The following is an 11153-nucleotide window of genomic DNA, read 5'->3' on the forward strand; positions in this document are numbered from 1 at the left end:
AGAGACCCACCAGTCTCTGCCTCCTGATTAAAGGCGTGTGCCACCACCATCTGGCTTCCTTTTGTGTGTGTGTGTGTGTGTTGTGTGTGTGTTGTGTGTGTGTGTGTGTGTGTGTGTTGTGTGTGTGTGTGTGTGTGTGTGTGTGTGATTTCTATTTTTAAGTGAAAATAGAAACAAAGTTCCAATACTCTCCAGTGGATCTTGAAGGCCATATAAATATACAACTGAGGCATAACATCAGTAAAGACATCCCCCCCCCCCCAGAGTCCTAAGGATTTTGCAACTGCCCTTGAAGCTATACAAGAGTAAAGACTAGGGCAGAGCTGTTAACTGTAGGCCTGAGGTAATGCAGGCATGATACAACATGAACATAACCACTTTGTCATAAAGTCTGGGACACTTCACTCGTTCCAAATGTTTAAGTAACAAATCATTAGCTGTCAACTAATTTAACTGACTTCAATGGCAACACAAAAAAGATAAATCTTATAGAATTAGTTCAGAAAAGTTATTACACAAAATGGCCAGGGATGTAGCTCAGGAGTAGTATATGCTTTGCACATGCAAGGCTCTGGGTCTAATTATCAGCAACACTAAAAATGTATAATAACAATTACACATTTTTAAAAAGCATGGGGCTGGGGAGAGATGGCCCAGTGGTTAAGAGCTCTGGTTGCTCTTTCAGAGGACCTGGTTCAGTTCTCAGCACCCACATGGCAGCTCACACCTAACTCCAGTTTCAGGGGATCTGATACCCTCACACAGATATACATGCTGGGGAAACACCAATGCACATGAAATAAAAATAAGTAAAATTTTTAAAAAAGCAAACAAATTGCGACTCATTGTTGCTGCTACATTATATGACTTTAATCTCCAGTTTTCAGACAAAAACAAAGGACACATGTAATGAACAAGATATGCCTGAAGACCTGAAAGAACCCATTTCTAAAGAACTAAAGTACGAGCACAGTGTCTCATCAGACAGACCAAAGTATCTCCAAAATCAGACATAGAAATGACTAGAAGGAAGGAGGGAAGGAGGGCAGCAGAGAAGAAAGGAAGGGAGGAGAAAAAGGGAGGGAGAGTGGAAACTCTGGAGTTGAAAAAACAAACACTACATTGTGTACTAATTTCAGAAGGAAAAAACAATTTAAAAATTTGCCCAACATGAGTCAATTTGGTCAAAAGCACACAGATACAAATAAGACTCACAAAGTAATTTTATTTATCTATAAAATTTAAGATTAATAGCCCTTTCTTCTTAGGAAAAGGAATTCCTAGTTCATCCATCTTCAATATTTGCCCTCTCAGCCACTTCGTGTAGCTAGGATTCTCTTGTCATCTTGTCCTTTTTAAAAATCTCTCTTTTTCTTATGCTTTCTGTTCAATGCTGAACAACAGAGATGATTTTTAGCAAAATTTCAGAATTACTTTAAACACCTCACTGTCTATATTGCTACTTAAATACATTCAGCATCATGTATTTACTAGGGATTTAGTAGTATATACGAAAATAAAACACTATTAGCTGCCATTACAATAATCCAAATTTCCTGGTATTTTCATAAATAACATGCTTTCTCGCTATAAAAGCTGTCATTTATCTGAACTATACAAAACTACATGCAGAGTAATATGAAATTATCTTATTATAAATGATAAAAAGCCAGTTACAATATTAATTTGACTCTATCATAATGCTCAGCTAGATTCAAATTTTTTTTTTTTTTTTTTTTTTTTTTGGTTTTTCGAGACAGGGTTTCTCTGCGTAGCTTTGCGCCTTTCCTGGAGCTCACTTGGTAGCCCAGGCTGGCCTCGAACTCACAGCGATCCGCCTGGCTCTGCCTCCCGAGTGCTGGGATTAAAGGCGTGCGCCACCACCGCCCGGCTAGATTCAAATTTTTACTTTGTCGTATCATTGACTACCTGAACAGGCTTCAAACCAAAATGAAATTAGTTTTTCGTTAGAAATCAGAAATGCAGGTTTTTGATAATTTACGAATTTTAGAAATCTAGTTTTCGTCTTCTGACCAATTGCACAGCTAAGCAAGTATTCTACCACCAAGTTACACCCCAGTCTCCATCAGCTCACTGCTATACAACATCTCATACAGCCCAGGTTGGTCTTTAATTTTGTTGTTTAGCCAGGGGTGGCTTTGAACTACTGATCCTTCTACCTTCACTTTCCCTAGTGCTGGGATACAGGCTTATGCCACTATTCTTGGCTACAGTTCTTACATCTAGTACAATTAAGTATCTGTAGTCTTAATTATTTGTAAAATCTATTCTTTTTTTTTTATTTATTTTTATTTTTTTTTATTTTTCGAGACAGGGTTTCTCTGTGTAGCTTTGCGCCTTTTCTGGAACTCAATTGGTAGCCCAGGCTGGCCTCGAACTCACAGAGATCCACCTGGCTCTGCCTCCCGAGTGCTGGGATTAAAGGCGTGTGCCACCACCGCTCGGCGTAAAATCTATTCTTATTTTTCTATTCCTCCTCCAGTTTACAGCGGGTTTTAGTGTTTCTCTTAGTTATTCAGTGCTTCACATCTTGGTGAAAATGCTGAAGGAGTAAAGGACTACACTATGGCTTCTGAGTGATGTTATATGTGAGACACACACACAGAGATCCGAACTCTGGTCCTCATGACTGCAGAGCTGGCTTTATTGACGACTGAGACATCTCTGCAGCCCACCAGTGCAGCTCTACTGTGTAAACAGTGGCTGGATCTGGCTGGATAGGTCAACAGCCTATCACTGCTGCCTCCTTCCTGGTCTGCATGACTTCCCTGTCTCCCTCCTCCTGCCAGCCCTCTTCTGTTTTTGACATAGCAGACGTTGAACTTGTGATCCTCCTGCCTCAGCTTCCTGAGTACTGCAAGCAGGTTTGCAAGCGGTATCACCATACCTGGCCTGTATGGTTCTTTTCAGAAGTCCCCAAGACAACAAATACGTCATGTGTCACAACATAATTCGTGGCTAACAGAATAAAACCATATGTTAGAAGACAGATTAAACATGAAACTTCATTTTAGATGTTTATCCATGGTAAGTGCTTGCTTATTTTACTGAGCTCAGTGAATTTTCCTTTCAATCTTACCAATTAAATGCTTATTTCTAAGCAAAAATGTACACACGAGATCCAGTTTTACAGTGCAATTTAGCTACATACAGCTAAAAATTTTTGTTTTAGGATCAAAACAAAACTTTGAATGTTAACTAATGTTAAGTTAAACCAGAAAGCTAAAGTTCATTATCTTAGATATATATACATACACATTATCTTAGATACACACACACACACACACACACACACACAGAGATAAACAACACTAATTCTGAATATAAGCACTTCAATACCACAGAATTCATGTGCTAGTGCCCCCTCTGCTGGAGCGCTGGAGATAAAGTATGATCTAAAATTTAGGATCTTTGTTTCTGATGAGCTGTCAAGAAAACAAACAAGCCGGGCGGCAGTGGCACGCACGCCTTTGATCCCAGCACTCAAGAGGCAGAGGCAGGCGGATCTCTGTGAGTTCAAGGCCAGCCTGGGCTACAGAGTGAGTTCCAGGAAAGGCACAAAGCTACACAGAGAAACCCTGTCTCAAAAAACAAAAGAAAGAAAGAAAAGAAGAGAAACTGAAAAGCAAGAGCTCTGCTTTGCAGTAGCTTTTCCCCAGCCGGATCTAGTGCTCTTCTAAGGAGGGGTCCATAAAGTCTGTTTATATGTATACGAGTACTCTGGAGAATGTGATGGCTGTTTAAACAGCTGGTTATGAAAAAAGAGGTTTTAACATTATTTAGACTTCACAAATATTTAAGCAATCTACTTCTCAGTACAAAGATAAATTGGAATGGAGCAGATAGATGTTTTAATAGGCAAGTAGACTACGGTGAGGAGCAGTTTTACACCCTGTTCATTAAGAATTAGTCTGTAATTTCCTTGTCAACTGCTGTGGGGGAGGTTCCACCAATGGAAGACCAAGGGTAAGAAGATGCCAGGGTTAGTCTGTCTTTCTCCCTACCTAAAATGCAATCTCTACACTGGTTTCAGAGTCTTCTAGGATCTAGATAATCCCAGTTCCCACCAGGTAATCCAAGGCCCATCATATGCCTCCATTTCTCACTACTTGGCTTCTTCCTGGTGCTGCTGCTCTCTGGTCACCTCACCATTTCCCATTTGGCTGCTTAAGTCTTCTGTAACTCACATGACCAAAGTTCCCTTATGGAAGGGCAAAATGGTCCAGGAATATCATTTGACTCTGGGGTACCCTGGTTCCATGCCACCACCCTCGTTTCACAACAGAAAAGAAAGAACAATAGCACCACTGAAGTTTCATGTTGCTTTTCTTTATAAAGCATGCCAGGATAATTTAATGTAAAAAGGAATGACAAACTACCCAAGCTTTCGGGAGACTCCACAGTAAATTATTTTAAAGAATGATTTGTGTTTTAAAACAAGCCGCAGGCCGGGCAGTGGTGGTGCAAACTTTTAATCTCAGAATTTGGGAGGCAAAGCCAGGCGAATCTCTGTGAGTTCCAGGCCAGCCTGGTCTACAGAGCGAGATCCAGGACAGGCACCAAAACTACACAGAGAAACCCTGTCTCAAAAACAAACAAACAAACTAACAAACAAACAAACAAACAAAACCAAGCCACAGGAATGCCAGACAATTTCATAGTCTTTTTTCAACAAATGGTGTTGGGAGAACTGCATAGCTACATGCCAAAGAGTGAAATTCAATCACTACTTCAGACCACAAACAAAACTAACACAAAATTGACCGAAGACTTGCGTTTAAGAGATAAAACTACAGAACTGCGGCCTTCAATAGGTAACGTTTTTTTGATAATGGCACCAGAGCACTAGCAACAGAAGAAAAGAAATGCTGTCCTGGAAACAATTCTCACCCTTCAGAGCACAGGAACAAGAAAGTGAGGACAGCCCATGAAGGAAAAACTATTTACAGCTGGGGGTGGGGGTGAGGTGGGGGCGCACAACTTTGATCCCAGCACTCGGAAGGAGGCAGAAGCAATGGATCTATGTGTTCCAGGCTAGCCTGCCTACAGAGCGAGATCCAGGACAGCCAGAGCTGTTACATAGAGAAAACAACACAAACAAAAAAAAAAAAAAGAAAAAAGAAAGAAAGAAAGAAAAAGAAAAAATAGTTTTACAAATCATATATCTATGCAAGTAGTTGTAGAACAAAGAACTCTTACAACTCATAAGTGACAACCTAGTATTAAAAATAGGTAATAGCCGGGCAGTGGTGGCGCACGCCTTTAATCCCAGCACTAGGGAGGCAGAGGAAGGTGGATCTCTGTGAGTTCGAGGCCAGCCTGGTCTACAGAGTGACATCCAGGAAAGGCGCAAAGCTACACAGTGAAACCCTGTCTCAAAAAACCAAAAAAAAAAAAAAAAAAAAAAAAAAGGTAATGATATGAACAGACATTTTTCTAACATCACTGGCCATCAGGAAGATGCAAATCAAAAGCACAATAAGGTGACACTAGAAAGCTTTGTTAAAAAAGAAAACTAAGTGAGGTGGTACACACCTTTAATCTAAAAAAAAAAAATGGAGGTGGGGGTAGGGGAGTGTTGTAACCATTACAGAACACTGATGGGAAAACAAAATGGTGCTGCCACTCTAATAATTCCACAAATGTTAATATATAATTATATAAACCGGCTAGCAATTCCATTTCTAAGATTATATCCAACATAAGTGCAAACACATGCCCATACGAAAACCAATATACATACAGGTGTTCATAACAGTACTAATTATAATAGCCAGAAACTCATGCCTACCAACTGATATCTAAATAAAATGTACGAAGAATCACTATTCAGTAATGAAGAGTGGGGCTGGGTGGATGGCTCAGATGGTAAGATTCCTGCTGTACAAGCATGAGGAAATGAGTCTGGATCCAGCATCCATATAAAAATGAGATTAACCCCAGAATTGGGAAGGGTGGATCTTGGGAGCTCACTCGCTGGCTAGCCTAGCCCAAATGGCAAGCTTCCAGTTCAGTGAGAGATCTGTCTCAAGGCCAGAGGTGGAGAACGATAGAGGAAACACCTGACATCTCGTTTGGCATCTGTATGTGTGTGCACAAGCATGCAAGTCCCAATATTCACAAGCATGCAACACACACACACACACACACACACACACACACAAACACACGCGCATTCAAATTAAAGTTAATTTAAAAAAAAATGTAACCATGTGTGAGGTCCTGAGTTCCATTCACAGCATAGTCAAGAATAAAAATATTTTAAGATCAAAGAAACAAATGTAAAGGGATGTGAAACAGTGATGCATTATAACTTTAAGACAATTTATGCTAAGTCTAAGAAACCACTGTGTCACCCCTGAATTCCATTCACGAGAAATATCAGCATAGAAGAATTCACAGAGCCGGGCGGTGGTGGCGCACGCCTTTAATCCCAGCACTCGGGAGGCAGAGCCAGGCGGATCTCTGTGAGTTCGAGGCCAGCCTGGGCTACCAAGTGAGTCCCAGGAAAGGCACAAAGCTACACAGAGAAACCCTGTCTCAAAAAACCAAAAAAAAAAAAAAGAAGAAGAATTCACAGAAACAAAGGGGAAGGCTGCCAGGGTTTGGAGAGCAACTACAATGGGTACAGGTTTCCTGCTGGGTGATGAAACTGCTATAAAATCACACAGTGATGGCTGTAGACTCCTAGAAAAAAATGAGCCATACAACGTAAAACGGTGAAGTAGGCTGGGGCTACTGAACCTCATGACCCAGGATATACATGTGGGAGGTGAGACCCTTCCCTACAAGTTGCCCTCTGATCTCCACACAAGCACCATGCTGCACACAATCATACAGACATACATATGCATACACACACATACATACATACATTAAATAAATAAATAAATAAATAAATAAATAAATAAATAAATAAATGTAATTTAAAAATTAAAACAGAAGGGGTTAGGGATTTAGCTCAGTGCCCACAGAGTGCTTGCTTAGCAAGCCCAAGGCTCTGGGTTTGGTCCTCAGCTGGGGGTAGAGAAGTATATGGCATGTAGATTGTACCTCAGTATTTTCTTAAAGGCGGAAAACTGGGTCAACGTGACGGCTTGTCAGGTAAAAGTGCTTGCCACACAGCCTGACAACCTAAGCTGATCCCTGGGATGCGGTGCCGTGCATCTGTAATCCTGGTGCTCCTCTGGGCAGATAGATGAGAAAGAGACAGGAGAACTAGCCAGAGGTCACCTCCACAAACTGGAGAGAGAGACCTAACTCTTGAAAGTTGTCCTCTGCTTGCACATGTGCATCTGGCATAGGAATGCTCATGCTCAACCTTTTTTTTTTTTTTTTTTTTTGGTTTTTTCGAGACAGGGTTTCTCTGTGTAGCTTTGCGCCTTTCCTGGGACTCACTTGGTAGTCCAGGCTGGCCTCGAACTCACAGAGATCCACCTGGCTCTGCCTCCCGAGTGCTGGGATTAAAGGCGTGCGCCACCACCGCCCGGCTCAACCTTTTTTTTTTTTAAGGAGAGGTGGGTATGTGGAGATGGGTCAGAGGGTTAAGGTGCTTGCCACCATACCTGACTACCTGAATTTTATCCCTGGCACAGCAGGAGATCAAATGCCCTACAAGTTGTCCCATGATTGGCATACATCTGCTACAGCAAGAGTGTGCCCACTTACATACACAAACAAAATAATTATGAAAGAAACTTTAACAATTCCAATGAATAAATCTATCATTGCATCTACTTTTCCAACACACAAAACTCCACACACTGTATGTCAACTCTCTCCCCCTGCGTCCCGTGCTAACCCTAGCTACCTGGAAGAGCCATCTCAGAGCAGGGCTGGCAAAACAGCTCAGCAGGTGAAGGTGCCTGGGCCAAGCCTGACAACGGACATTCCATTCGAGGAACCTGAATGATGGGGGACACTGAGTTGTCCTCTGACTTCCATGTGTGTGTCATGACACACGTGCCCACACATATACAAAATAAATATAAATTCTTAAAGCAATACTCAGCCACCATGTACCTCCCACATATCCCAGGGCAGCTGCCTGCTTCTGCTCAAAGTCTGTTTGTTCCTTTCACTTTCCACGAACCTGGGAACCAGAGCTTAGCTCTTCGTCTCCTATCTGAACGACCAAGTAAGACTTATAACAAAACAAGCCTCTCAACTCCAATCTCTTCTCTCCTCTCCACTCCCACTTCCTTGAGACAAGGTCGTCTTACACCTATAGCCCAGGCTGGCCTCAAACTCTTGACTCTCCCACCTCAAACTGTCTCCCTTTCATGCTTCACAATTCAAGAGCTACCTGCTCAATATAAACGCAAGATAAAAATGGGATGCATCACTATGTCAACTAAACATAGTACTCAAAAACTACTTACAAATGTAAAGTTGACATTTCACACAAACAGTGCAAGAGATTCCACAATCTGGCCTCAATCTGTTAAAACCTGATTGCAACAATTTTTTTTTTTTTTTTTTACATTTTCTTATCTAAACACATTATTCCACAAAAATGCCTTATAATTTATTTTCTTTGTTCTCTCTCAACTGAAATGATCTCTACCTTTTTTTACTCAAATCTAAACCAGCCTTGAAATCTGTTTAAATGCCTATTCCTGTCTGGTGTTCCTTTAGCAAAATGAGTAACTTTTGTCCTCTATATATCACTAACATTTTAGAGCTCTATTATTAAAATAAAGTAAGAAAGAAAGATGGGGACAATGTAGGTTTGAGACTCTGACAGACCTGTGTTCAAATCTTATCACTGCACTTATTTACTTTGTGTGTGTGCACAATGGGCGCCATGACACAGAAGTGGAGGAGATCAGAGGACAAACTGAGAGTCTGTCATCTCCCTCCATCATGCGGGTCCTGGAAACAGCTCAGGCTGTCAGCCTGGCACCAGACGTCTTTATGGACTGAACCATCTAGCTGTCTCCTGGGTTCAATTCTTAATCTTGCCATTTACTTATTAGCTCTATGGACTAGTAATGGGAAAATTTCTTAACCTATTTGAATTTCACCTTCACCTGTAAGATGAAAATAATACATATATCACGGGGTAATTATGAATATCAAAGTATAGTAGATACATAGGAATCCTTAGTAACTTAATTTTCTTTCCAAATTTCAGTCTGCTCTAGTGTTTACATGTGTCACCATCACTAAACTCTAAACTGGCTGAAAGCAACACTATGCAGATGAGCCTTCCATTTACTACAAGGTTAAATCCTGAAAAGCTTAGGTATCCTAAGTAAAAAACACATTTCATATTGCTGGACATTGTAATACGTGCCTTTAATTCCAGCACTCAGGAAGCAGAGGCAGAGGCCGAGATAGGTAGAGCTTTGTGAGTCCAAAGCCAGCATGGTCTACACATTAAGTTCCAGGCCAGCCAGGCTATATAGTGAGACCCTATCTCAAAACAAAAACAAAGCACCACCACCATCTTAGCCTCCCAACATAACAGCTTAGCAATGTATTATATTGTAGATGGGTTATTCACCCTCGTGATCCCATGGCTGTTATCTTTAGTCTACTAACTACCCAGTGTGCAGGAGAGTACTGTTTGGCTAGTTCAGGAAGACCAAAATTCCAAGTTGCTTTTACTGACTGTGTGCTGCTTTTCCATTATCATAATGTAAAACTCATAAGCTGAATCAATGTAAGTTAGTGAGCATCTAATTATAACATCCAATTGTTATAAAGTTACCACTGGCTACAGCTTAGAACTAATCAACTCTTGACACAGGCATGGCAGCACATGCCTGACTCCTAGGACTTAGAAGGAGGTCAGGGCAAGAGGATGGAGAGTTTTCCGTCAGTCTGGGTGGACTACAGACTGAGTTCCAGGCCAGCCTCTGTTACATATGGAACTCTTGCTTCAAATCAAACACACAAAACAAACTGTGCTAATAAAATCTGCAAGTTTTATGTGTAAATTTAACCTTAATCTTTAAAAACCAAATACAATCAAATTTTTTCAAAAAACAACAAAGAATACAAACTACCTGTGCTAATATATAATTAGAAAAATCTGAAAGAGAAGCTATTTTTCTGCCAAAGCAAGAGAGGTGACAGATTAATCTGATCCAAGAGTCTTGAAGAAACATATACAACTTTAATGTTAAGATAAGCACACACCTGGGGGTTGTTTCTGGAAAAAGAAAAAAGAAAAAAAAAAAAAAAACTAGGTTTCAGAGGAAACCACTACTTTGGCTGCTAAAATAGAAAATGTTCATATTAGATACTACAGTTTTATCAAAACTAACTATTCAATAGCTCAATTATAACAAAGCAATTGCATTTAACAGACATTGAAGGAATAACTACAAAAAACATTTCCGCACAAAGAAATTGAAGAAATAACTATAAAAACCGTGTCATAAAGAAATTATCATCCTAGATCAGTTAACACATTAGAAACTAAGAAAAACTTTTAGGAAGCTGGTAGGTATCCTAGCTCATTCCTAGAAACATGGCAACAAATTTGTAGCCTCGCTATTAGTGTCTGGAAAGAGTTTACAAAACTATGCAAAAGTAACTCGGTTCATGGGTGGGGGTGGGGCAGGGCATCCTAAGTCATACAGAAAACAGCAGCACTCTCTTTAGACAGTCCCTTTTTTTTTTTTTTTTTTTTTGATTTTTCGAGACAGGGTTTCTCTGTGTAGCTTTGCGCCTTTCCTGGAACTCACTTGGTAGCCCAGGCTGGCCTCAAGCTCTCAGAGATCTGCCTGGCTCTGCCTCCCGAGTGCTGGGATTAAAGGCGTGAGCCACCACCACCACCACCAGGCTTAGACAGTCCTTTTAAAGGGTCTATAACTAATACTCCAAAACCACTCTACTAACAAATAACACGGGTGAAGACACAGATCCACAAGCAGTTTAAACAATGTTCTACTAATGCAGGAGTTAACACATAGGTTTCCTTACCTCTTCATCATCATCAGAATCATTCCCAAATACTGACGGTTTTTGCAAAACTCGGTGCAACGGCTGTGTTTTCTTTGGCAAAAGAAGCCCATACCTGCATGGGTTTTTTTGGAATAGAAATCATGCCATTATCTTTACATGTTAAAACATAACGCATCCACTACTTTTTCCAGATGAATTTCCCAAATCAAAACATA

The 11153-nt window shown here is 40.6% G+C and overlaps 1 protein-coding gene across 3 annotated transcripts in view; it reads right to left on the minus strand.

Moving 5' to 3' along the window:
- The window catches only part of Nsrp1 (nuclear speckle splicing regulatory protein 1), a 33996-nt gene that overhangs the window by 21596 nt on the left and 1247 nt on the right, over positions 1-11153 (minus strand). For all 3 annotated transcript variants that reach the window (XM_006977426.4, XM_042282423.2, XM_006977427.4), the window contains exon 2: positions 10957-11050. In XM_006977426.4, the coding sequence (XP_006977488.1) occupies positions 10957-11050 (94 nt within the window). The remainder of the gene's footprint in view (positions 1-10956; positions 11051-11153) is intronic.

Source organism: Peromyscus maniculatus, chromosome 8 (assembly GCF_049852395.1).
Source record: "Peromyscus maniculatus bairdii isolate BWxNUB_F1_BW_parent chromosome 8, HU_Pman_BW_mat_3.1, whole genome shotgun sequence".
Classification (NCBI taxonomy): domain Eukaryota; kingdom Metazoa; phylum Chordata; class Mammalia; order Rodentia; family Cricetidae; genus Peromyscus; species Peromyscus maniculatus.